Source organism: Sciurus carolinensis, chromosome 17 (assembly GCF_902686445.1).
Source record: "Sciurus carolinensis chromosome 17, mSciCar1.2, whole genome shotgun sequence".
Lineage (NCBI taxonomy): Eukaryota > Metazoa > Chordata > Mammalia > Rodentia > Sciuridae > Sciurus > Sciurus carolinensis.
Genome location: NC_062229.1, coordinates 5,656,169 through 5,683,732, shown reverse-complemented (window position 1 = coordinate 5,683,732; position 27,564 = coordinate 5,656,169). Strand labels below are relative to the sequence as shown.

General features: G+C 45.5%; 2 protein-coding genes across 6 annotated transcripts; one reads left to right on the top strand and one right to left on the bottom strand.

The window, feature by feature from the left end:
* Nucleotides 1–614: 614 nt before the first annotated feature.
* Nucleotides 615–9,363, bottom strand: Mbd3l1 (methyl-CpG binding domain protein 3 like 1). The gene is given in 3 exon segments (XM_047531838.1): nucleotides 615–803; nucleotides 805–1,377; nucleotides 9,339–9,363. Coding segments are annotated over 2 exon segments (741 nt in total). The 5' UTR covers nucleotides 1,357–1,377; nucleotides 9,339–9,363.
* A 10-nt stretch (nucleotides 9,364–9,373) lies between these two features.
* On the top strand, nucleotides 9,374–26,970 carry Znf558 (zinc finger protein 558). 5 transcript variants are annotated; one of them, XM_047532503.1, is made up of 9 exons: nucleotides 9,374–9,510; nucleotides 10,233–10,315; nucleotides 14,572–14,730; nucleotides 15,332–15,452; nucleotides 15,949–16,037; nucleotides 16,601–16,727; nucleotides 22,916–23,011; nucleotides 23,610–23,692; nucleotides 24,174–26,970. In XM_047532503.1, the coding sequence occupies exons 4-9, from the start codon at nucleotides 15,422–15,424 to the stop codon at nucleotides 24,954–24,956; spliced, it is 1,209 nt and encodes a 402-aa protein (XP_047388459.1). In that variant the 5' UTR covers nucleotides 9,374–9,510; nucleotides 10,233–10,315; nucleotides 14,572–14,730; nucleotides 15,332–15,421; the 3' UTR covers nucleotides 24,957–26,970. The 5 variants fall into 5 exon arrangements, with proteins under 5 accessions (XP_047388459.1, XP_047388455.1, XP_047388456.1 ...); XM_047532499.1 differs by having other exon boundaries at nucleotides 24,171–26,970; XM_047532500.1 differs by having other exon boundaries at nucleotides 14,523–14,730; nucleotides 24,171–26,970.
* Nucleotides 26,971–27,564: the final 594 nt, after the last annotated feature.

Sequence of the window (27,564 nt, the reverse complement as noted above, 5' to 3'; positions counted from 1 at the left end):
AAGGTAGATTTTAGATGCTCTTACTACATACACATGCAAAAATCTTACTATATGAAGTGATACGTCCATTTGCTTGGTTGTTGTAATCATTTCACCATATCAAAACATCATGTCACATGCCTTAAATATAAACAACACTTGTAAAAGTAAATCACGGCACACCTCTGTAATCCCAGTGGCTCCCAGAGGCTGAGGCAGGAGGATCACAAGTTCAAAGCCAGTCTCAGCAATTTAGTGAAGTGAGGCCCTAAGCAACCTAGTGAGACCTTGTCTCAAAAAAAAAAAAAAATTTTAGGGACTGGGGAGATAGCTCAGTCGGTAGAGTGCTTGCCCTGTAAGCACAAGGCCCTGGGTTCGATCCCCAGCACCCAAAAAAAAAAAAAAAAATTGTAGAAGGGGCTGGGGATGTGGTTCAGTGGTAAAAGTGCCTCTGGGTTCAATCCCCTGTACCAAAAAAGAAAAAAAAGTGTGTATGTGTGCGTACAAATACAAATAAAGCTTATAAAACTTTAAAATAGTTAATGAAAACAGGAGCGTAACATGAAAAAAAAAAAAAAAAAACCCTTTCTCTCTTCACTTGAAACCCAGTCTCTCATCTCAAAAAGAAAGTACTGTTAGATTTTCTTGTGTTGCACAAAGGAGTTTAATAAGGGAAAGCATTGGTATGTTTTAAGGTGGCAGGAGCTCAAGTCAAACACTATGTCTACATATGGTCCCTGCAAAGCGATGTGAATAAAGGCCATGCCCCCTTTGGTCAACAGTATCTTCTCTCCCCTGCGGTCATCAGGACGCCCTTCTCGGTCCCCTGTCTTTCTCTGCCTCACTGGCTAGTCTGTCTGCAATCATTGCTATAGCCAGTCTCTCTCTGGCTCTCTTCACCTTCCTTTCCTGTTTCCTAATATCTTCCTCAGTGACCAGAAACTGTTTGCAGAGGAGCTGTGGGCTACTCAGACTGGCTCCAGGAACCGTCTCCACAAAATGAGAAGATGGGGCAAGGGCAGGCATGGAGCTGGGGTGCAGACCACCAGTCAGAGCCCCGGGTAGGGGTGCACCTAAGCAACGAGGTGCAAGTTTTTGCAAAGTTTTAGTAAGATCTAACATACTCAAGAGCTCTCCTACGCTGCTGTAGGCCTGGAGTCCTTGCAGTCTCCTCTGCCAGCAGACCTGCTGGGGCTTGTCCAAGTTCTCTTCCCATTGATGGTATCTAACCTCATTGCCTGGATGTGCTGTAATTCTAGTAACTGGTCTCTTGAATGTGTAACTGGACATCCTCAAGGGGATCGAGATGCTTAAACCAGGCTTTGGTTTGGACTGGTTCACACAGTCACGCTGCTTCCTCTGTGAAGTCTTGACCATTTTACTTCTTTTCCTCTTATCCTGCAACATAAATCATCAAACTGGATCAAAACGATCAACCAAGTCTGCCTTCCTTTATTATCCCTGTGACATTATCAGTGACAGTTATCTCTGCTCTTTGGAACTCCCACCCTTCCTCTTCCTCTGGGGGTGAGTCTGACCTGCACGCTGGGACACCATCCAGCACTTTGGAATTCAACACAGAAAGTTCAAGTCAAAACTCTCCATGGGGCTGGGGCTGGGGCTCAGTGACAGAGCATTTGCCCAGCTCATGTGAGGCACTGGGTTTGCTCCTTAGCACCACATAAAAATAAAAAAATAAAATAAAAGCATTCTGTCCAACTACAACTACAAAAATATTTAAAATAAACCCTCCACCATCTTGCAAAAACTCTTCCTGCTTGAGAATCCTTTAATTCTTCCGTTGTCCTTGTCAGTCTCAATTGCATGAAACCCAACTCTCCTCTCATGACACAGGGTCCCCAGTCTTTTTCTAAATCCCAAATTCTTCTGTTTTTCTGTGTTGACTATTCATTTGGTTAGCCCAGTGACCACTGGTTCTCAAACCTCCTGTACCACCTAAGTCAGCAGTGAAATTATCAACTACCCAGCTCTTAGAGACTCACTCCTAGACCCCAGGTATTTTCATTACCCAAAAGGTCATGCTCAAAAGTAAATAATTTAGAGAAACTATTTGCTTACCACAAGTTTCTGATTCCTAGTTTTTTCATTCAAATGTCCACACAATAGATAACTGTCACTCAAAAACAAAAGTTACTCCAGATTACGTCTTCGCCTTTCTCTCTCTCTCTCTCCCCTTCTCTCTCTCTCTCTCTCCTTTTTTAACTTGATATGTACAGACTGTACATATTTGTGCAGCATAGGGTGGTAATTTGATGCATGGATATTTTATATAATGATTAAAAAGGATAATTTGCATGTCCTCCTCTTTCCACAGTTATCCTTTCTTTGTGTTAGGAAATTTCAAACTTCTCTTTTCCAGTTATTTATAAAATGTGTAATAAATTATTAGAAGTTATAGTCACCCTGGTGTGCTCAGGAACATCAGAACCCATTCTTCCTGCATATTTTGGTACCCATTGCCCCCCTTCCCTCCCCCTTACCCCATCAATCTTGGTCTCCGTGGCCTGTGATCTCCACAGTTCCCTTGCAGTAATTCAAAATTCCTTCCCATCCATCTTACCTGCCTTGTAAAATTTCAAACCTAGAGGACTGTAACTATCTTCTTGCCACAGCTACTGCTGGTCTTAGGATAACTGCTGAAGAAAAAAGCACACAGTGTGATATTTTGGCACCACTGTGAGGACAAAACTTCCAGCATCAACTGGAAAGAATACACAGTACCAGGGAGTTTTCCTTTCTGTGTGTTGGCATATTGACTCTGTGGGTCTCCCAAAATCCTATTATACAATTTCCTCCCTTTTTTAAAAATATACATGCAAGTGCCCTTAAAACTTCTCTAATATTTCACAGTAAAATTGTAAAATACGAGATTGACATTTTAGGGGCCAAATCTGCAAATAGCTCTGTTTAGGTTCTATTGTTTCTACATTTTCTCCGATTACAAAGAGAGTTCCTTCATCCTCCAGTGCAGACCTGAGTCTCCTTCCTAGTAACTTCATGTCTGGCAATATTCCAGCGTAGCCCCTGGATCTTCAACTTCCCTTTTTCTAGTGACTCCCTCCTTCAACATTGAAATACGTTTAAATTCCCCTGAACCGCACCGAGACCCCGCGGCCAGCCTTCCTGACATTTCTTTTCAACCACCTTCTACCCCTTCCCCTTAGCATGAACCACTGAGAAAAGGTCAGCCAGGTCCCCTTTCTCCAACCTCCTACCTGCCTCCTCGGCTGCTCCAACTTCTACCTGCCTTCTTCATTCCATGCCTGCTTACCTTGATAAGGTCACAATGACCCTCTGTCACTAGATCCGAAAGGAACTTTTCATTATTCACCTGACACAGTCTTTAGGTGGAAAACTTCTACCTATGATTGGAACAACTTGAATGTATGAATCTTGTTTTATTATTGTGGATCTTATAAAAATCTAAACACAGAGCAGATATATCTGATCAAATTAAGCTGACAAATCAACATTACTGTTAGCAGAAAGTATTTAACTAGATTTCTGAAACATGGCACCAAAAAAATGTAAATGAGTACAGGTAATGATAGTGTAGTGTCTCTTTCAAAAAGCTAGAGGAAAGAATTTTGAATATTTCACCATAAACAAATGATAAATGATGAGGACACAGATATAGTTAACCTGATTCAAATATTACACGATGTATATGTGTATTGAAACTTCACATAGTACCCCATAAACATGTACAATTTTGCGTTCTTATGTATCTGCTAAGATAAATTTTTAAAAAATACTAATCCTGTGTTAATAGCATATAAAGAATAATCTTCCTACCTACTATTTCAGGATTTTTAATGACTATTGTTATTTTTCCTTCTTTCAAAAAATGTTTAATTGGCAAATAATAATTGTACATATTTGTGGGATAAGACATGAGATTTTGATATGTTTTCCTGTGTGGTCAGCAAATCCAGTGCTTCTCCTAATGCCTGCAGCTCATGGGATCCCCAGCTTGGGGGCGACCCTTCTTCCTTAAGTGAAGCAAAAGATGGAGTGTAGACTGTGAATAGCAGGAATTAGGATAAGGGCTGGAGTTTCCAAAAGAAAGAACGCGATCTTTAGTATTCACAGCTATGAGAGAGAGAGGAGAGACAGACGTGGAGAAAAATGTAGAGATGAGAAAGGAGGGAGGAGAGAGAGGAGAGAGGAGACAGAGAAGACAGTACCACTTCTGGGTTCCACCAGTAGTTTTCTTTTAATTTAAAAATCGTGGCCAAATACACTTAATACAAAATTTACCCAGTTCATGGGCATTAGTACATTCTCCACCATCTGTCTCAGCTGAAACGCTTTCCCTTTTAAATATTAACATCCCAGTGCCCACCTGCCAGCCCCTGAAAATCAAGGTTCTATTTTCTCTGTGTATGTCACTACTCTGCAGACTGCCTTTAAGAGAAATCACAGGATGTGCCTTTCTGTCCCTGGCTTACTTCACCTGCATGTTCTCAAGGTTCATCCACAGGGGAGCAGGTGTCAGAATTTCCTTCCTTCTTAAGACCAAATAATATTCTGGTCACAGGAAGTTTGAAGTTGTAGAGGGTGGAAGGTGCTGGCACCTCTTCCTCCACTCTGCTCCCTGATTAAGCCTCCCTTGAAGGTTGATAGTGCAGAGATTTTCTCCAACGTGGGCAGTGGATTCCCCAGAACACAGATGATCGTGACAGACTCAGAACCAGGAACAGAATTCCAGCTGTGCCTTGGACCCGAGGTTCTGATCCTGGTCCCACCACAGGCAACATGGTCCCCTTGGTCTCCCCTGAGGATGGGAGGCCAAGTTCAAGATGGATGCTTTTGAACCAAGAGAGCAAAGAATGTGCCTCTCCCACATGCACAAGATGCAGCAGTTCCCCAACTAGACCAGACCATGATGGGATACCCCACCCCCAAAAAAACACGTTCCTGGTATCAGTCCTCTGGCAAAACAAACTTCTCCATCCTACATCCACAAACCATTGTCCCCTAAACTGGTCCCCTGCCACTCATGTCTCACCTAGCAAGGCACATGCAGGGGTCTGACTTCAGGGTGTCCAGCATCTGAACCTGGACCTTCATCCAGCTCTTCCCTCAGATCTCTGCCTCCTTCACTGAGTCCAGGGCCCCAGACTTAACCTGGGAGCCATCCCAAGCCTCCTGCCAGGGCTGAAGATGTCTCCTTCAGAGACGGTTGACTTCAGGCACCATGGTTCCATATCTAGATGGACCAAGTGTGCACACACTGTACACATTAGTCCTTTTTCTGTTGCTAAATAGCACAATGCCACAGACTGGTTATCTTTCAAAGAAGAGAGGTTTGTTTGGGCTCAGGCTTCCGGAGAAACAAAATTGAGGACTGGATCTGGTGATGGGGTTCTGAGGCAGTAGAGGGCATCACCTGCTGAGAGACGGGGAATGTGTGCAGTCTGTGTTCCTTCTGCTCTCTCTCCCCCTTCCTACAAAGTCACCAGATTCACCCATGGGGGCTGTACCCTGATGACCTCCTCTAATCTCAATCACCCCCTGAAGCTCCCATCTCTAAATACCATAGTCAGCTTAAGTGTCCACCCTCTTTGTAGCTCACGATGGGGATAAAAACTCCAACAGGCGTTCCAGGGAGGACAAAGCATATTCAAGCCACGGCACTCTATTACCAAGAAGCACGCTCTGTTCCTAAACTACAGACACCTGCACCTTCTTGGGTGTGTCCCAAGGTCATCCATCACTTTGGGAAATCTATTATGCTGCAAATGCTCCAAGAAAGAGAGGAACTGCCTGGAACCCAAATAAGATGTTCTTATAATTCCATGGCTCACGCTCATCCCTACTCAACTGCACCCAGCCACACTTGGAAAACGGCCTGCCATGGGCACATGAGAGCTCTCTCCCAGCGTGGGTCACCTGGAAACTCACCAGAAACAGCCATTCCACCTTCCCCCAGGACTATCCCTCCAACCCCAACTTCTGTATATTCCCTGTGACTGAACATAACAGGTACGTAACATAGATTGGACTTCACTCCCCAAGATGGTGCTAGATTTCTACATGAGGACTCTTTTTTTCTCCAAACTATATAATCCCTTGCTCACACCCAGGTGCCCTGCACTCTCAACACAAGGTCCTTTATTTTTAAAAAATGGAGTGCTTGAGTGACATACAGGTGACTCCTGTGTTTGGTTTTCCCAGAGGCTCACAACTGAGGTGCAGTTCTCCCTTTGGACTCTGAGACTTGACACTTTCACCTATTCTTTCTTTCATTAATTTGTTTTTATTCTTGTGTTTCTTCTTCAGATACTTGTTAACTTTCACATGCCTGACAATTTCCTGGGCAAATTTGGAGACACTGTGTTGAGCACAACAGAGTTCCCAGTTCCTGTGTAGGGAGGCAGCAGGCAATGAATATGGTGGTTTTATGTGTAAGTAGTCTCTCGAGAAAATACATGCTGGGATGGAAAATGAAGATAAGCAGGACCAGTGGATGGGTGGGAGGCACTACCTTATTTTGAAGAAATAGGAAACGTGTATAGGGCACCTTCTGATCTGAGGCCTAAAATAAGGACACAATTAAATATAGTACTATAAATACTGTATATAAATCTAATAAAAAATGATACTAGGCTACAAAGATAAGAGTGTGTATGGGACAGAAGAATCTTAAGTTATAATGCTGGTTGTATAGTAACTGTTGTGGGCTGAATATTTATGTACCCCTAGCATTCACCTGTATGTCATCCTAACCCCGCCAGGTTTTGGTATTAGAAGGTGAGGCCTTTGTTGGGGGTGGGGGTCGTGATTAGGTCATGAGAATGGAATCTTCAGGAAGGAGGGGTAAATGTGAATCCACTAGTCTTTTGTATGAAGTTGAACTTTTATCCTGTACCTAAGGCCTTAGGAGCTGCACCCCAAAACAGCTGCTTTGAGATAAGTATGAAGTCAGGCATGGACTCACACGAGCAGCCCGTGTGGTCAGCTTTGGACGGAGCCCAGTTCTGCAGAGCACTTTGACCAAAATCATCTGCACCTGCACGTTGTCCTGCTGTGGGCTGTGGTAACCACCAGGCACCATGTACATGAACACCGCAGCCCCGCAAAAGAGTCCCACGACCGTGAGGTGTGAGGAGCAGGTGGTCAAGGCCTTGTTCCGGGCCTCCTCCGAGCGCATGCGCAGAACAGCCCGCAACACGTGGCAATAGGAGGCGGCAATGAGAGAAAGCGGAAGCACGAGGATCAGCACTCCCGAGGTGGACAGCGCCCGCTCCTAGGCAGAGGTATCCGCACAGGAGAGCCTCAGCAGAGCTGGCACCTTGCAGAAGTGGTCCGCAGTGCCGGAGGCACAGTAGAGGAAGCGCAGGATGATGGAGGTCTGTGTACAAGCATTGAGCACACCTGCCAGCCAGGAGGCGCCCACCGTGAGCAGAAAGTACTGTGTCATGTCCAGAAAGTAGCATGTGGGGAGATAATAATCATAGTACATGGGGAACCAACCATAGGACGCTCTCGGCCACACCCATCAGTGTCAGGAAGAATACTTGAACTACACAATCCCCAAGAGAGATGGAACCTCCGTGCAAAAAGTGTGATGCCATCTCGGAGAAAGTGACCAGAAGGAAGTGAATGTCCAACAGGGGAAGTAAGTCGAGTGGAAAGTACTGGGTGTCTGAGGCAGTGGATGCATTCTGATCAGGAAATAAATGGGATGGTGTGGTCCAGAAATTCCTTCTACAATCACCACCAGAATAGGAGGCACTGGTGTGGCCCTGAGAGACTGGAAAGGCCACAAGTGTGATTTCTAAGGCTGGTGGATGATTTATAGCCCTCCTGCTTTGTTCAACATACTTTAACTGCTGAACAAAGAAAAAGCCTTTGGCAAGAAGCTTTAGAGGGGATGGCAACGATATTTCACCTCCTGCCAACCACCATTGGTCAATAGTGGCTTCCTGCAAGTTCTCTCTTGGGAAGCATTACGATATGAACTTAAGTCAGAAGGAAATACTCCATGACTTTTTACCTTCTTGCTAAAGCATCAGATGAACTTATGCTACAAGCATCCAATGAACTTACGACAACCAGGTACTGTCCACTGTGAAAATGAGCAGCCACTCACCCTTGAAGCAGATAAGATTTCCCAATTCCACTCCCCAAAGCCACCACCCTCCACCTCAATCATCCTGGGGTCCCCAGAATCAGGGTAAATGCCATACTAACAGGGGTAAAGACTGTAGCCAGTAGTTTGTTCACGACATGGCAAACCAGGACAAGAGAGAGGCCTCACTGTGAGAAACTAAAATTGGAGAGTTTGGGCTAAGAGAAGAAAACGAGGTCCGTGGGAAGATCACCCAAGACTATACTTCTAATTTTTTCCTTTGCAGTTATCAATATCTAAAACATTGTGTATTTTATTTTTAACATTCATCGTTCACTCCCCCTGCCCACCCACTATTAAAATCCAAGTTCACTGAGGGTAGGGAATTTTGTATGCTTTGTTCTGTCCATATTCCCAGTATCTAAAACAGTGACTTATTAGGGATTGTATAAGAATTTATTCTACAAAGGACTATAGCATACATGCACATATATATGTACACACACACAAGTAAACACTGTATCTGTAAGAATAGAGAAAATGATGTTCATCTCTGGACAAGAGGACTGCGAGACTATGGTGGGAATGAGGGTAGTTTACTGAATTTGTAGCACTGAATTTGTATCTATGACTTAATGCCCTCCTATGCCCCCAAAGTTTTTAAACTAAATCCTTGAAAGCAAGTTGTAGGGAAATGTGCATATATAATTTGATTCTATTGGTTATGTGATCACGGAGAACAGACTAAAGAAAAGTTGTTTTTAAGCGTCCTGCTATCTCTACAGTCTATGAATCCAAGAAAAGTCTCACCTCTAACATCACCCCTGTAACTGATCTCTAATATCCCTAGCCCCGGGAACTTACAGCAAACCCATCCCACAACTAGGCCCAGCTGTATTGCACACCTGGAACTGGTCTCTGCCCACAGCCCCGCCACCAAAACTAGGGTCCACCCACAGTCAGCCTCCAAGCCTCCAAGCCTCCAGCCTCCAAGCCTGGGCCACCCCGCCCCGCGCCCGGAACTCGTCTCCACCACAGGCAGGCCCCGCCTCCTGAGTCCGAGGCCTTTCACGGCCTGGTGCCCGCCCACCGCCCCGCTCCTCCACCAGGCCCTCGCCCAGGACAGATCCCGGCCCCGCGGCTGACCCAGGCCAGGGCACAACCGCGTACATGCTCACTAAGAAAAGCGAAAACGCCTCGGTCCGAGAACCGGGTGCGCGATCAGGATCCCCGCCCGGCCCACGCACTCCCAAACACCCACAGGTCTGCAGCTGACAGCCCGAGGCCGGAAGTGGGCTCAGACGGCACCTCCTTCGACCGGAAGCGGAAGCGCGGGGCGGTGCCGTGGGAGGAGCCGCGGGTCGCGCGCCAGGGAGTAAGGCCGGTCGTCTCCGCGAGTCGGCGCGTTTGGCGCTCGGGAGGGGCCGGAGGCGGTGAGCGGCGGGAGGGGCTCGGGTGCGAGTCCAGGGAGGGGCGTGGGCCGCGGGCACCCCCGGCCGCCGGCTCGGCGTGCCCATCCCGGGAGCCCTGCTTCCTCCCTGAAGCCTCAGGCTGTTCGCTGGGGTCAGCGCACAGCTGCCGTTGGCCCCAGGTGGGACCCAGCCGTCGCCTTGCGGAGCCCCCGCGTCGCCCACACCCGGGGCGAGTCTGCAGACGTTTGGGTTGTAGATCGGGGCTGGGGGCGGTGCTGCCGTCCTCTCGCGGGTGGAGGCCAAGGACGCCGCTTACATCCCAGGGTGCAGCCCCCCACAACAAAGAGTTCTGGTAGTGCCAGACTGGGAAGCCCTGCTGTACGGCCTTGCGGGCTCTCAAGTTCTGAATGAACTGCTTAAAATTCAGCTGAGTCACGTATAGGGCCTCTGAGTGACAGGACGTTTACGGTCTGGAGTCACCATAAAAATCTTCCCAGCCAGATGGGTTGAGCAAGTCAGAGTATACACACGAAACTGCTTTCTCGCGTCTTGAGCACATGTCTGGATAGGAATAATGTGAATCCACTCCGGCCAACAGGCTGGGTTCTTTATTACATGTTAAGCTAATAAATACAAAAAAGAAGAAAAAGGAGAACAGAGTGGTTTTTCAGTATCTAACAACTGTATTACTCCCGGTAAAAGGCATCAAAAGCAATCTTTGTGCCTTCTTTTTCCCTCCCCAGAGGAGAAAAGCATCGTTCAAATTCAGGTTTATGATGAAAGCAGCCTCAGTGATCCACTGATCCGTGGAATTCAGTGTGACCAGGTGAGTACTATGAGGAACTGAAGAGACTCCTAGACAGGATGGCCAGTGCACCTTTTCCTGTCCTTCGGTTGTACCCAGAAGAAGGCACTAAGAGTGAAAGGATCTTAAGAAAAATTATTGGATGGCTTATATTCAGGGGAAGCATTCTAAGGTGTGTATGTAAATAAGTAAATATAGTTAAGTGCAAATAAGCACACAACCATGTAAGTAACTATAAGCATATGTAATTATTTTTTGTATGCCCTAATATCTAAAGTATAAATATATAAAGTATTTATGTGTATTTGTAGTGTTATTAGTCTGCCACCTAAGGCTACCAGGTGTACTTGGCAGCATTCATCAGGCCCCTCCCATTCTAAAACCTATAAATTCTCCACAAAGCTTCATAATACAGGGGGGTTTGCAGAAGAGATGATTTGAACCTCCTTGTGTTACTAACAGAAATTTAAAATTGGGTTGAACAGCAACCAGACGTATTTTGAGCGAGTGGATTTTTTTTTTTCTGCTGAGATTTAAAACATTTGGGAAAGACCTCTAGTTGTAGCTCAGTAGTAGAGCGCTTGCTTAGCACCTGTGAGGCACTGGGTTTGATCCTTAGCACCGCTTAAAATAAATAAATAAAGGTATTGTGCCTGTGTACAATCTAAAAAAGAATTTAAATTTTAAAAAATTGGGGAAAATGATTAAGCAACAACTCATAGATTGAAGGGTAAGAAACTTATTTTTTAAAAAAGATGGTTCTTCATACTTTGCCCCTAATGGGAATTAATTTGTTTCTCAAAACTTCTGAAATAGCCGTATGGCCTATTCATAATGCCGAGAATCTCAAATTATCTTATTTTGATTATAGGATTTTATTAATTATGTGTGTGTGCCTTTCTTATTCTAGCTTTCTTGTAACATTGTTGAGGGATGTTTGCTTAACACATCATATATATTCTTTGAGTACATAATTTAGGGTGACCAACTATTCCTATTTATTTGAGACTAAGGGGTTTTCCAGGACATAGGACACTCAGTGTTCAAACCAGGATAATCCTAGGCAAACCACAACAGTTGGTCACCTCCATGAGCCAGGCCCTGATCCAGATGCAGGGAACCCTGGAGAACCAAAACTGACCTGGTACTACCTGCCTGTAGTGTCCTTTCTAACTGGGAAGATGAGTTTAAATGAGTGTTTGGGACTCAGTGTGAGTGGACAGGAAATCCTCTTGGTAAGTACTGATATCTAGCTCGAGAGCTAGAGGTGGGACTGACACTAGCTAATTGCAGAGTTAGATAGGTGAGGGGCCTGGGGTGTGTTCAAGAGACCACTGCTTGTCAAGGGAACAGCATAAGGAAAACCTCTGAGCAGGAGAGGACCCAGCACAGTCTGAACGGGAAGACAGGGATGAGGAGGCCTAGACAGCAGAGGAGAAAGGGTGTACGTCAGAAGGCAGACATCAACCTGGCCAGACTTCTCTGCTCTGAGGCCAGTGTGAGGACACCAAAGACATAAGAGCAGGAGGGTGGCATGATGCACATTGGCTCAAGCTTGTGGGGTGAAATGGACTTCAGGACTCCAAAAGATTTGAAACAGGCAAGGTAGGAGTTGTTAGGCAGCAGTTTGGGAATCCTCTCTGTGTCCATGTTCCCGTCCTTACCCACACACCCCTCACTGCTTTCATCTTTTGAGTGCATAGAGGTCACGCAGACCTCCACAGCTGGTTCCAGGGGGTTATATTTTATTCTACAACTCTAGGGCGAGGAAGAAGCATTCCATATACACTGCTTTGTACCTCGATTTTTTCCACCTAAATTTTTGGAGATAATTCTACCAAGACCTAGAGATCTCTTTGGGTTTGGGTATTTTTTCTGGTTGCACGTTTCTTCATTGTATGGACATCTCATAGCTTGTTCAACCAGTTCCCTTTTCGTAGCCATTTGTGTGTTTTCAGTCATTCACTGTTATTAGCAATACACTGTAGCTGAACACGGGTACACACCTGTAATACAGGCTACTTGGAAACCTGAGCAGGAGGATTGCAAGTTCAAGGCCAGGCTCTGCAACTGGGGAGACCCTGCCTTAACATAAAAAATAAAAATCCTGGGGATGTAGTTCAGTCCTAGAATAGAATGCCTCTGGGTTCAATCCCCAGTACCAAATAAATAGTAATAATAATTAAAATAATGCCACCATGAATAATTATAAATGTCTTTAGTACTTGTGTATCTTCAGAATAATTCCTAGAAGTCAAACTGGTAAGACGGAGTGAACGTTTCTGCAACTTTTCCTTATGATGGCAAGACTCCTTCCACAGCGGCTAGGCCGAGCCACGTTTGAGAATGCCTTTCCATTCAGCCTCGTCCACACAGGCTGTGGCCCCGAGTCTTTGCCAGTAACACAGATGGGGGATAATCTCAGTGCAGCTGTGGTCTGCATTTCTGTCACTGTGGATGAGCATTGGTGACTGCCAGGGGCATCATCCTTAAGGTGGTGGCGGTGCTACATGAGGAAAGGAGACAGTGAGTGACTTTGGCAGGGTTGAGGGACAGAGACTAGCAGCACGGAAAGAAAACCATGCTTGGCGCATAGGTTATTTCACTGCTGAGGATCCTAGACCCAGCTTGAACAGAGAGAGGAAGAACTGAAGGGGACGGATGGCCAGAGACCATCAGAGTGGACAGCTCCTACAAAGCAGGAGATGGGCCCCAGGACAGAGCTGCCGAGTGCAACCTGAGAGAAGGGGAGCCTGTGCCTTGTCTTAGAGGGAGGGAGGGAGGCAGGGCAGAGTGAGGTCTGGGTGGTGAGACTGGAAGGTAGAGTCCTTGGGAAGTAGGAAGCAGGAAAGTACTGGAGAGTGAGGTGATTGTGTCGCATTCTAACAATTAGAAGGTAATCACTCTGCATTGACATCAGTCACTGCAGAGAACAGTAATCTTATCATCTCTCATGGGTGTTATGGATCAGGAATTCAGGAGCGGTAGGATTGTCTGAGGTTCAGGAGGCTTCCATCTGGGGCTATGCCATCTGCAGGCTCCACAGCGCTCCAGGGTCGTCCAGGGCCTCCCTGGTGTAGCTGGCAGGTCAGTGCTGGCTGTCAGCCAGCCTCAGTTCCTCTCCACCTAGGCCTCAGGCAGGGCCTCTTCCGTGTCTCCCAGCATGGCAGTCGGCTTCCCCTGGAACTAGCAAGCATGCAGGAGCCTGAGACAGAAGCTGCAATGCCTTCTAGTAGGACCTGGTCCCCTGTTGCCTCTCCAGCAGTCTGGGTTCACAGGTCAACCCTCTTTCAGTGCATGTCAGAGGCCACCCAAGGGTGGCCACCTGGAAGCTGGTTGCCTTAGAAGGAAACTGAGCTTTTGCAAGACTTCCAGGGATGTGACCGGTGTGAGTGCAACACCACGTGGGCCTGTGGGATTGCCCCACAGCGTTGACAGCTCTGCTCATGTTGGTGAGCTTATTTGTCTAGAGGTGACCATATCACAGTCCTTGTGCAGGCTGGAATACCCAAATGTGGCCACAAGCAGGTGGTGATGGATCTGGCTGGCTGCACTTCTGCTGGGCCATTGTGAGGCGCCATGAGGGGTAAGGACGTCTGTTGACAGGAGGGATGGTGAAGTCAAGCTGGGTGAGCATGACGTGAGGAGAGGAGGTGGCTCATGACGAACAAGGAAGTGGGAGAGGGTGGACGGAGGCCTGGTGTGCTTCCATGTGGTGAGAAAACGCGAGTGAACAGCAGAAAAGAAAGAAGGTGCAGCAGGACCAGGGGATGGCCATGGCACGTGGAATGGGGCAGCAGACCCTGGAGTTGAGGCACCCCTGATGCCATGAGGGTCCCTGCCATCAACCACATGAGGTGGGACCAGGGGCTAAGGCATCATGGGAGTCAGGACAAAGTCTCAGAGAATGAGGGGTCGTAGCTGGGAGGTTTGTGACAACAACTGGGGTGGAAAGAGTGCCAGGAGACTCGGTGAAGCCACAGATTTCAAAGAAGGGTGGCGCAGTGACATGCTGGTCCTACCCCTGGGGGCAGGAAGACGTGTGCCATGCGAGGCCCTGCCGTTGTGATCTGCAGTGTGTTGGTTTTCATCCACCCTTCCTTGCTCAAATCTCCCTCCCCTGCTCAGGCCACAGAGGTGAAATTTCTCTTCTTCAAGGCAGAGTCTAGTCTTCCCTCCTTTTAGCTGACCATAAAGAAATTCTCTGACCTACCTTGTCTGATAATAGGTCATAAGACCCTCCTCATTCCAGAGGGCTTCTGCTTCGTCCCCTGCAGGAAGGAAGGCTCTACAGAGAGGCCAGGAAGAATCTGATAGACAGGCCTGGCTGGGTTTCCCTGCTTGATCTGTTAGTAGTCATGCCTCTGCGGTGAAGTCTGCATAAAAATCCGAAAGCTCAAGAGTTCCAGATAGCTCCACATGAGAGGTTCCTGGAGGTGAGCACAGCCAGAGAAGGCACCCCTTCCCCATCGCTCCCCTGCGCATCTCTTCATCTGTATCCTTGTGATACCCTTTGTAATAAACCAGTAAGTATATGTAGCTGCTTCCCTGAGTTCTCTGAGCCATTGAGTAAATAAATCAAACCTGAGGAATGGGTCATGGGAAACCCAGTTTATAGCTTTGGTCAAAGCTCAGAACAACCTGAGACTTGGGGCTTGTATCTAAAGCACCCATGATGGTCTTGGGGATGAGCCCCCAACCTGTGGGCTCTGACACCATGTCAAGGTAGAAAATGTACAAACGGAATTAAAAGAGACTTAGCTGGTATCCACTGCAGAACTGCTTGCCTACTTGTTGGTGGGGAGAAATCCATATATCTGGTGTCAAAATTCCATCTTGATTGTGGTGTGAGAGTGAAACAGTTGATTCTTTTTTTTTTCCCCTGACATGCAACCTACTGAGCAGAATAAAGACCAAGTGTGGACAACAACTTGTATTTTGAAGGTGGGCATGATGGACAGGCTAAGAAAGTCTTGTCCTGAGCAGCCCCAAGAGGGAGAGAGGCTGTGCAGACTTTATGTCTCCTGTTTATTCCAGAGTGCTGTCCCAGTGCCCTGTGGGAACACGTGGAAGGTCGTGTTTCCCCACCACCCTGGTGTTCAGAAGCTTTGCTGTTGGAGTTACAGGATGGCGGCCGCTGTTCTGCCCCCCACTTGTGGTGAGTCGTGGGGTCTTGGCAGCCTCAGTGTCAGGCCTGAAGGCCTGCAGCCCACAGAGCAGTGCTGAAGGGAGGGCCAACCCGGTGAGGTAGATGTGGAGCCCAAAGGCCCCTGGGTCCAGTCGAACAGCTCTTGGGACTTGGGTGTTGGTTTGGGTGTTCCTGCTCTGTCACCTGTATGGTGAATATGTGGGAGTTTTTGAATCATGCCCTTAATTCTTTCTGTAAAGTTGAGAAAAACAGTGATGTCCTGAGAACCTCAGTATGCTCACCTGTGAAATAGGAAGTATCTCTTCCTCATGTGCATTCAGACCTTGGAGCCCTTTTTCTGACCAGGGTGAGGCAGAGCTTTGCCCTGCTTTTTTGTGAAAGGTGCCAGTGGGTATCTGGGGCTGCGTGTCTTGTGTCACAGGTGAAGCACAGGTGGGTGGAGAAGCCCAGGGGTGTCAGAGCACTGGGCCTTCTGGGTTCTTGTGACTCGTTTCTTCTCCCCCAGATCAGTCCTCCCTGTACCCAGCCCCTCATAGGAAAGCCTGCAGAGGGGAGGAGGGGCTGTCTGGCGAGCTCCTGGCCAGCTGGTTACAGGTGAGTCAGCTCCTCCTTTTTCCCTGTCACCATTCCTTTGGCAGAAGCTGGACTTGTTTCCTTCAGTGGCCTGGAGCCTCACATCCAAAGCAGGCCCCTGGACATCACAGGACCCCCAGGCCTCTGAGGAGGGTTCAGGGGCTGCACAGGAAGTGTCCATGTATGTCAATTCCTCCTGTGTTTTCAAAGCCCCCTCTGAGGTCCATGAGTACAACACATGCTGCTGAGGGTTGAAGGGGAAGCTGAGAAAAGATGACCATGTCCTCCACTCAGACAGCCTTCGATGGCTGTGGGGAATCGTTCACTCCTTTACCAAGTATTTCTGCTCAGCCCTGGAGCTGAGGGAAGGAAGACTCCAGGTGCGCAGTGGGTGGGAAAAGAGTCACTCTGTAGCGCTGCGCCTGGCGGTGGACCCAGTCGACAGATGAGCACTGAGGGCGGGGCCCAGGCCTGCCCACACGTCTCATGCACTGGTTTCCTGTCCCTGGATCTGTCGTCCCTGGGCCTCTTCTGGTTGGTATTGGTGGGGTCCATGGCAAGCCATGATGTTTATGATGGTCTAGGACCTGGTGACCTTCGAGGATGTGGCTGTGGAGTTCTCCCAGGAGGAGTGGGCATTGCTGGACCCGACTCAAAGAACTCTGTACAGGGACGTGATGCTGGAGAACTGCAGGAACCTGGCCTCACTCGGTAAGCCCAGCGTCAGCCCTGCATTTATTTAATGGCTCAGGTATTAAATAAATAGGCTTTCCTTTTATTCTGATTTTTTTTGTGTGTGTAAAATTCATACATCACAAAATTCAGCAGTTGAATTATTTCAAATGTACAGTTAAGTGGCTTTAATAGACCGCACTGTAATGTTGAGACATTCATCACCCATGCTCTGGTTTGACTCTGGTGTGTCCCCCAAAGGTTCATGTACAGGAAACTTGGTCCCCAGTGAAACAGTACTAAGGTAGTGGAACCCTTAAGAGGTGGGGCCTGGTGGGAGGTGAGCGGGTCAGGAGACACCGCTCTTCAAAAGGATTAATGCTGTCTCTCGGGAGTGAGTCAGGTCTGGCGGACCATGTTAGTTCTCTCAAAAGTAGGTTATTATAGGGCTGCGGTTGTAGCTCAGTGGAAGAGCACTTGCCTAGCATTTGTGAGGCACTGGGTTCTATCCTCACCACCACATAATAACAAATAAAGATGTTGTGTCCATCTACAACTAAAAAAGAATTTTAAAAAGCAAAAAAAGTAGGTTAGTATAAAGGGAGGCCACACCATGTGCTTAGTCCCCTCTCTAGGTAGCCGGTTTCCTTCCTGCTTCTCCATGTTGTGACAGCCACAGAGACTTCTCTAAAGGCCTGCACCATGATGTTTCAACTTACAAAATTTCAGAATCATGAGCCAAAATAAACCTCTTTAGCTTATAACGTACCCAGCCCCAGGTATTTCTTTATAGCAAACTATCCTATTCCTTTTAAGCATTACCTTTTCCATCCATTGCTGCTGATAACCATTAATCTGATTTCTGTCTATGAATTTGCCAACATTTCACATAAATGAAATCATAAAATATCTAACCTTTTTGTGTTTTTTTTTTTCATGTGACACAGTACTAAGGTTTACAGTTCTGTCGTACTGTGTATCAGTGCTTCATTCCTTTTAGTGACTGAATAGAATTCCATTGTATGGACATAATCAGATTTTGTTTATCCATTCATTGGTTGATAAACATTTGGGTTATTTCTACTTTGGGGCTACTATAAATAATACTGCTGTGAATATTTGTGTACAAATTTTTGTTGAAACACCTGCTTTCATTTCTCTTGGGTGGGAATGCTGACAGGGCATGACATTTCTGTTTGGCTTTTTGAGGAATGACCAGACCTTTCCACACAGCTGCCCCATTTCTCATTGCCACGGCACATGAGGGTTCCAGTATTCTCCACGCCTCCCCACACTTGTCCTCTGGTGGTAGCCATCCTAAGAGATGTGGGTGGTGTCTCATTCTGATCGGCATTTCCCCAGTGACTAACTGCTCTGAGCCTCTTTTCATGCACTTACTGGCTATTTGCACGTCTTCTTTGGAGAAATATCTGTTCAAGTCCTTTACACATTTTGAAATTGGGTTGTTAGCTTTTTTGTTAGTGGGTTATAAAAGTTTATTGTATATTCTGGATAATAGGCTCTTATTCAAAATATAATTTGCAAATAATTTCTCCATTCCATGGGTCTCTTTTCATTTTCTAGATACTGTCCTTTGATGCATAAAAATTTTAATTTTTATGAAGTCCAATTTACTGAGTTTTTCTTTTGTTTTTTCCTTGCACATCTGATTTCTTACCTAAGAAACCATGGCCAATGAGTTATGAAGAGTTACCCATGTTTTCTTCCGGCAGTTTTCTGGTCTTAGCCTTTGGATTTAAGTATTTGTTGGAGTAAACTTCGCACACAGTGTGGAGGAGTCAGCTTCACTCATTTGCATGTGTGTGTCCAGTTGTCCCAGCACCTTTGTAAGAGAGGCTGTTTTTCCCCCATCAGATGGCCTTGGGACATCAGGGTTGATGTGCTCTCAATCCTATTTCCTTGTTCTCAAGGTCTGTCCTTGTGCCAGTTCCTTACTCTCTTGCTAACTGTTGCTTTGTAGTAAGTTTTGTGAGGTAATGGGAGTTTTCCTGCTTTGTTCTTTTTCAAGACTTGTTTCCTATTCAAGGTCCTTTGCAATTCCATGAATTCTAAGATTTGCTTCCATTTCTTTAAAAAAAAAAAAAAAAAAGTGGGGGAGGGGAATGAGGATTTTGGTAGTGATTGCCTTATCGCTGAGGATCTCCTTGGGTGGGGTTGTCATCTTTTTTTTTTTTTTTTTTTTTTTTGGTTTAAACTAAGTCACAACCTTTATTTAGCTTTACTATAAATATAAGTCATTTGAAAAGAGTTCTTATTATTTCTTTTTTTTTTTTGTCTAAGTCTTAGCTCTATTACTTTTTTCTTTTATTGTAAACAAATGGGATACATGTTGTTTCTCTGTTTGTACATGGCGTAAGGCATACCATTTGTGTAATCATAAATTTACATAGGGTAATGCTGTTTGATTCATTCTGTTATTTTTTCCCTTCCCCCCACCCCTCCCACCCCTCTTTTCCCTCTATACAGTCCTTCCTTCCTCCATTCTTGCCCCCCTCCCTAGCCCTAACTCTAACCCTAACACTAACCCCTCCCACCCCCCATATATGTCATCATCCAATTATTAGCGATATCATTCGTCCTTTGTTTTTTTGAGATTGGCTTATCTCACTTAGCATGATATTCTCCAATTTCATCCATTTGCCTGCAAATGCCATAATTTTATCATTCTTTATGGCTGAGTAATATTCCATTGTATATATAGGGGTTGTCATCTTAACAATAGTGAGTTGTCCAATATGTACCCTTGTGTTGATCATTTTTTATTTCATTCGATTAGAGAATGAATGGCTTCATTGTTTTCTTGTTTTGTGTTTGTTGATGAGGTGGATCCTGCCGTGTTGCTCAGGCTGGTCTCAAACCTGTGGGCTGAAGCAATTCTCCTGCCTCCGCTCCCGGCCACTGTGCCCAGTGACTTCATTGTTTTCAAATTTAGGGAAACCTGGTTTATGGCCTAGCAAGTGACCTGGGAGGGTTCCGTGAGCCCTTGTGATTAACGTGCTTTCTCTTGTTGGGTGGGCTGTTCTTCATGCCTTTTGGGTCCAGTTAGCTTACAGGATTTCTCAAGTCCTCTGTTTCCTTATTTAACCTCATAACCAGTTATTTTATCCATTATTGGAAATGAGGCATTGAAGTCGCAAAGCACTGCTACAGAACTCTTCCTCCTTTCAGTTCTGTCAGTGTTTATTTTGAAGCTCTGTCAGGTATGTACTGTTTGTAATTACTGTACTTTCTTGATGAATTGACCCTTTGCATCTATTCTTGACGAACATGACCTTGCCAATAAGTGGATCCCGTAATGGTCTTTTCCCAAGCAGCCTCTGCGCCACTCAGCACAGCCTCGCCATCTCTTTCCATGGCTTCTGTGGGCAGTGCCTTTGTCCGCCCTTTTCTGTCCTTTCACTTTCAACATGTGTCTTCCCTGTAAGGGAGCTTCCTGTAATAGCACAGCATGTCACTGGATTATTTTTAAATGCATTCTGCCAAAGTCTGCCTTGGAATTGGGCCTCATCCTTTTCATTTCTGTGGTCCCTGATGGAGAGCCTGCTTCTGCTTGTTCACCATCAACTCTCTTGCTGTTTTTTTTGTGCTTGTCATTTTTGCTCCTCAATTTTTCCATACTTGTTTACTTTTATGTTAAATATTTTCTCCTGGGCAATTTTGATTCCCATTCTTTTGTGTTCTTCAGTGATTTTCTTAGTGGTTGCCCTGGGGATTACCATTTATGTTTTCATTTCTAACAGTCTGGTTGGATTTAACACCAACGTCTGTCTAATAGTAAAGAAGAGTTTGCTCCTCCATAGCCATGTTCCTTCTCCCATAATTGTTTTGTCTCAAGTTATATCATCATGCATTGTGTACCCATTAAGGTAGATTTACAATTAATCAATTTAGGCCTTTATCTTTAAGCGGCGGGAGCAAAATAGGAAAGTTGCAAATCAAAACTACATTGTCATTGACTTTTATATTCACCTCTGTGTTTACCTTTACCTGTGTTCTTTAATTCTTTTATTTTTTCCAGGGCTGGGGATGGGCCCCTTGAGTGCCAGGCAAGTGTTCCCCCCAAGCCACACCCCAGCCCTACCAGGGTTCTTCCTTTGTGTGGCTTGGAGTTACTTTTCTTTGCCCTTTACTTTGGCCCAAGGGGCTCCCTTAGCCTTGTTTGTGCAGAGTAGCTGCACTCCAGACTTTGGGGACTTCTCAGAGCCTTACTCCCCAAACACCTTTTTCCCTATTTTCTTTCCAGGCTTTTTGGTTAGTACTGGTTTCGTTTGCATCTACTGTTTTCTCTTGCTCTGGCAGGACTGACTGATAACATTAGCTGTTTTAATCAGTTTTTTCACTGCTGTGACTAAAGGACCTGAACAGAACAACTGTAACGGAGGAAAGTTTATCTGAGGGCTCACAGTTTCAGAGGCCTTCGTCCATAGAAGGCCAGCTCCATTCCTCGAGGTTCGAGGTGAGGCAGAACATCATGGCAGAAGAGTGTGGCAGAAGGAACCAGCTCACAGGGTGGTCAGGAAGCAGAGAGACACTCCACTGGACAGATACAAATATCTACCCTACCCCAAGCCATGCCCACCACTGCAGTCACCACTCAGTTAATCCCATCAGGGATGAATTCGCTGATTGGTTTAAGACGCTCACAACCCAGTCGTTTCTCCTCTGGCCTTCTTGCATCGTCTCACACGTGAGCTTTTGGGGGACACCACATCACACCATAACATTGTCCTTAAATCTGCCACATGTGGAAGGTCCACAGCCCATTTTCCCTTGGGATAGTTTGCTGAGAGACCAAAGATGACACCTGGAGATGGGATGTGAGACAAAGGGTTAATTGAGAAAGGCCGGCAGGGAAGGTCCAGTGCAGCGGACTGGGCGGTCACACCTTCATCCCTGCGGTGCTTCCTGCAGTGATGCCTCCATCCCTCACAGCGGCTCCAGAAAGCAGCACTTCCATCCCTTGCAATGCTTTGTCCTCGCCACAGTGCCCTCAGTTCCACACCAGTTACCAGGGGAGGGGTTTATGGGCTAGACTACAGAAGCAGTGGCATCACTGGCTAGCCTGCTCTGTCCCTATAGGATCAGCACCTAAGGAACTTGGCGTGCATGTAAGAATGCAGCTTTCTACAGGTGACCCTAACTTACCCTAATTCCCAGTGTCCTTCAGGATATCGTGTATCCAGACATTCCAGCTCAGACTCACCCCATTGTTCCATTAATTTGGCTAGGCTTGGGAGAGTGGAGAGGGGCACTTCAGGGCTGATGTTTACTGTCCTTCTCTGCAAAGATGACACGTCCCAGATCACAAGCTCGGTCCTTAGAGTTTGGAGTTAGACAAGTAAGGCAGGCCCTTCCTTCCAGTCCTGCAGGAAGCCCACAGGCAGGTCAGAAGAAACCACCGAGTAAGGTCCATTCCTCTCCTCCATGAGTAGTAATGCTGGCTGTTGTCTTCACGGCCAAAGCAGAGAAGAGAAGGTCAGCCTGGTTCAGTTAAAATGTCATAATGCTCTTACCAGATCCAGCTCTTTATTTTTTCTTTGATAGGCATTCAACTGATTGCTGTAAACCTTTTTTTTAGATACTTTTTTACTTGTAGATGGACACGATGCCTTTATTTATTTATTTACTTATTTGTGGTGCTGAGAATTGAACCCAGTGCCTCACACAAGCAAGGAGAGCACTCTACCACTGAGCCACAACCCCAGCCCTGCTGTTAATATTTGATAAGTTTCCAGAACTCCAATAAAGATGATTTTTAACATTTTTGCATTTTATTTACTGTTTTTTGCGGGCTCTTGGAGTTCCTTCCTCCACTGTTTTCATTGTCGTCACTTTTCTCCAGTCTTTCTTGAGTGCCTCTGTGTCCTTGGGTCTGTGAGGGTTGGTGAACGAGGCAGACAGGATCCGCCTCCTTGTGAAGCTGTCTGTCTAGTGTCCCCTGTGCAGTGAGAATCTCTTGTCCTACCTCAGTACTAGGTAAGGGCCTCTGAAAGGTGTATCTAACGCTAGCCTGGGCTTTTGGAACTATTTAAGCCCTACCATCCTGAATATTGAGTCAAGGATATGATGCTCAGGATTTAGATGAGATTATTCCACTGATTCTGAAGCCACGCTTTTCCATCTTCAGAAGTGTTGGCTTTGATTTTCATGGAGTTGCCTGTCCTGCGAACAGTCCTTCGCATCTTGTGTATGTTCTCCATGAATAGGGTGTCGTGTTGATAAGCACAGTTTGATCTCCCAGTTGGAGCAAGAAGACAAGGTGGCGACGGAGGAGAGAGGGATTCCTCCCAGCACCTGCCCAGGTAAGCACCAGGTACATAGAAGCCCTTGTGAGGAGCAGTGGTGGCCAGGGACTCCAGAGTTGGGAGTGTTAGCAGAGAAATGTGCGAGGTTACAAAGAGGGACAAGGGCGTTTCTCGTGCTCTCTCTTTCCTGTCAGTTCTGCATCTCGTGCCTCACTTTTGCTCTGGGAAGAAACTAAGATGCAAGCTCTTTTCTGAATTTAAATCCCACTTTTCATTTCTGATAAAACCTTTGTTTTGTCAGTCTTTTATTAATCTCAGTCTTTCTAGAATTCTTTAATTAGTGCATGATAATTCTACATAGTACAATGTGGTACATGTACATAACATAATTTGATCAACTTAATATCCTTCCCTTCCTCCCTCCCCCGATCCCCTTTCTTTATTCTACTGGTCTCCCTTTTCTTTTCATGATTTCTTCTTTAATTTTTTTCGGTCTTCCACATTAAAATTGTTTTTTTTTTTTTAAATTAAGACCTAAAATGTCCATAACAAAGCCCCCTTTATTGCAAACCTCCTCAAAGACCACCTGTACTCAGACATGCGTTTTACCATTTCTTTTCCTCATCAACATAAATTTCTTTTCAATTTGTTTCAGATTTGGAGACTGTACTTAAAACCAAATGGCTAACTCCTAAGAAGCATGTTTTTAGAAAAGAACAGACTAAAAGTGTAAAAATGGTAAGACAACAATGGATAACTTTTGGTTTTCCATAGTGGAAAAAATCCCATCTTAGAAAAGAAACAATAACCCAGACACTCATTGTGGAAAGTGTTATTTATGCTTGAGAAAATGGTGTCCCTAGAGAGGAAACTGTGTTGTGACTCTGGAGAAAAATGTAAGTTGACACCTAACTTGTTTATTCACTGAGAGTTCTAGCAAATAATTATCTCACTAAATGTGACTAAGGTATTGGCCATTTGAAACAAGTTGGTCTTAAATTATCAGAATTTATCAGAAATTGTCTAGTGAATTTAAGTACTTTGGCAAAGCATCTCTGTTTTTTAACTTCCAAGGACTCAAACTGATCAGAATCCATATATAAGCAATGAAAGTAGCAAAATTGATGTAGCAGAATTCTTGGGAGAGAGAATTTATATACAAAGATAAAATATTGAAAATATTATAAGTTATAATTACCTTTCCCCTCTCAATCAGCAGGAAAGAAGTCATCGTGGAGTGAAAATCAATGAATGTAATCAGTGCTTTAAAGTCTTCAGCACCAAATCTAATCTTACGCAGCACAAGAGAATTCACACTGGAGAAAAACCCTATGACTGTAATCAATGCGGAAAATCCTTCAGCAGCAGGTCTTACCTTACCATTCATAGGAGGATCCATAACGGGGAGAAGCCCTACGAATGCAATCACTGTGGAAAAGCCTTTAGTGACCCCTCATCCCTCAGACTGCACGTGAGAATTCACACTGGAGAAAAGCCCTACGAATGTAACCAGTGTTTCCACGTCTTCCGCACCAGTTGTAACCTCAAAAGCCACAAGAGAATCCATACAGGGGAGAACCACCATGAATGTAATCAGTGTGGCAAGGCCTTCAGCACCAGGTCCTCTCTGACTGGACACAACAGCATTCACACAGGGGAGAAACCGTACGAGTGCCACGACTGTGGGAAAACCTTCAGGAAGAGCTCCTACCTGACTCAGCACGTGAGGACTCACACGGGAGAGAAACCCTATGAGTGCAACGAGTGCGGGAAAGCCTTCAGCAGCAGTTTTTCTCTGACTGTGCACAAGAGAATACACACTGGAGAGAAACCCTACGAGTGCAGTGACTGTGGGAAAGCCTTTAATAATCTCTCTGCTGTTAAGAAGCACTTAAGAACTCACACCGGAGAAAAACCCTATGAATGTAACCATTGTGGGAAATCTTTCACCAGCAACTCCTACCTCTCTGTGCACAAGAGAATACATAACAGGTGGATATGAGTTGCCATGAGAAATTACCGTGGAAATTTCTACCAGAAAGCACTTGACCTCTCATCCTAAGACAGCCCGAGAGAACTCACACCAGATAAACAAGTTATCTGTTTCTGCCTGACAAATCATTCCCCAAAACTTTTGACTTATAACAAGAAGCATTTATTATTTCACAGTCCCATAAGGAATCCAGGAACAGCTTAGCTTCGTAGTTCTGGCTCAGGATCTCGCGGGGTTTCAGTCCAGACGTCAGGCAGGCTGTGGTCAGCAGGTCAAGGTGGTTCACACATGCCTGGAAAGTCGGTGCTGCATGTTGACAGGAGACTTTCAGTTCCTGACCACATAGGCTTCTCCACATGGCTAAGTAGCTCTACAGTTTCCCCCCAAAGCAAGTGATGCAAGAGAGCGCCTCTGAAGACACCATGTCTTTTACAACCTAGGTGCAGAAGGATATGTTTTCACCTCTTTCACGTGGAATTGGTTACACAGACCAGTTGTGAAGCAGTGTAGGAGAAGATCACAGAACAGGGTACCTGGAGACAGATCACGGAGAACCTTCTTAGAAAGTTGCCACGAAATTAACGAAGAAAAAGAGCCTGTCCTTTTAATCAATATGAAATAGCACTGAGTAAGCTCTCTGGTTAATCCATTCTGGAGAGAAAGCTTGTGAGTACAACCTGTGAGGTAAAGCTTTCAGCTCACACTCACTCCAATGTGCCCAAAAGATTATGTACTGGGAAAAACCTGAGGAACGGAGCAATGATAGGAAACCCTTCAGTGATAGCTCCCAAGGGAAAAGCCCTGTGAAGGTCATCAGAGTACTCGTACTTCAGGCACACGTGAGATCACACAGAAGAGGAAGACTCACAAGAAATGTGGAAAGCGCTGTAGCACAAATGTCCACGTTACCATCACTGACCACAAGACGGTGAGGTACCACTTGCAGTGACTGTGGAAAAGCCTCGAATGTTCTTTTTTCATTGTTTTGTTTGTACTGGAGCTTCAACACAGGGCCTCCTGCATGAGCACTGTACCACTGAGCTGCACCCCCAGCCCTTTTTTTTAATTTTGAGACAGGATTTGCCCAGACTAGCCTCAAGCTTGGAGTCCTCCTGCCCCAGCCTCCCACATAGCTGGAGTTAACAGGCATACACCCCACACCTGACTTGTTCTCACTTTTTAAAAGACATGAGAATTTATTCTGGAGAGAAAACCCTATTGGATATCATTGGAATTGGAAAACCTTCCATTTTCACTCAGTATGAAATTTACTAACACGAAGAACAGGGAAAGCCTTCAAGGATGCCTCATGTCAGGAACAAGATGAAAATTCTCCCTAGGGGATAAAAACCTTCAGAAGTACTAATTTTGGAAATTTCTCCGTGATTCCTCTCAAGAACACACTGGTGGACGCCCAGGAGTATAGTCTGCTAGACAGCTCGGCCTCAGCTCTTCACAGAGGACTACAGAATAATCTGTACTGGAAACTCGTGTACAAAGGAGTGTCGAGTTCCCTTTGCCAGCATCTCACCTGCAGGCTGGGCCACTAGCTCATTGGTTTTTCAGTCTGTTTTCGTGCAAACATTTGTGTCTATCATTTTCCTAAAATGAACCCTAAGTTGTGTTCCAAAATTTTACTGTGATGTATTTATAATATTACTCATTAAAAAATCAATGTGTTGCATATTCAAAAAGCTACTTCTGAATAGCTCCCAGATGCTTTCATCTTGTCATTTCCAGCATATTTTTTTCAAAGTGACATTTTTTTGTCAGAATTTGTGGACTTTATTCTCTTTCTATACTTGCGTGACAGATGCTGTAGCTTCCTTCCCAACGTCCGTTCTCCCCTACTGAACAGTTCATCAGGTTGTCAGTGAGCGGTATTGAAAATCATCTGCCAGCCTCTCCTAAAGCCCAGGCCGGCTTCCTTCCATTCTGCTGGAGCAGTGGGCAGGAGTCACGCTGAGGCTGGAGCTATCCTTTTCTGTTCATCCGACCCGCACTTTCTCTTGGAAAGGTCTGGAGTGGGAAGGATTTTGGGGCGGGGGGGTATTTTTTGTTGTTTTTTGACCATGTTGACAGCAACAGTGCAGCAAAATTTTAAAGAATTTTTTTTAAATGCTTTGGGTTCCTCAAGAGCCTCTGGCTGCATCAGCTAGGGCTGCTTATTCTTGAGATTGCTCTTCCTCATTAAAAGTAACCCCTAACTGTTTGAAGCCAAAGTGATTTGTTACTTGTTTTTGAGACAATGTTAACTTCCAGCTGAATGTAGTATCTAACTGGTGAACCTATTAGTTTGTCAGATTTTATTCACGTTTCATGTTTCTTTGAAAACTGTATTCTTAAATATGTAGATGTAGGGTATATGCATATTAATACAATCTAATTGTTATAGTATGTACTGATTCTTTTAACCCTACTTAGTGATAGAGGCATAGTAAAGTCTTCCATTATGATTATGGATTAACATTCTTGTAATTCTGTCATTATTTATTTTGACATGCTGTGACTAAGGGCTTACAGGATTAGGAATTTTCATGTAAACCTTTCACGTAGGGGTCATCTTTTCACATAGCAAAGTATTACACTGCATTGAAAATAAATGGTCAAACACTTA

What these genes read in the sequence shown, in the direction of transcription:
- Znf558 (XM_047532499.1), top strand. Translation starts at nt 15,422, where the DNA reads ATGGCGGCCGCTGTTCTGCCCCCCACTTGTG. An exon ending in TCCTGGCCAGCTGGTTACAG is followed by an intron (nt 16,038 to 16,600) that starts GTGAGTCAGCTC and finishes ATGATGGTCTAG; the next exon opens with GACCTGGTGACCTTCGAGGA. An exon ending in TCCTCCCAGCACCTGCCCAG is followed by an intron (nt 23,012 to 23,609) that starts GTAAGCACCAGG and finishes AATTTGTTTCAG; the next exon opens with ATTTGGAGACTGTACTTAAA.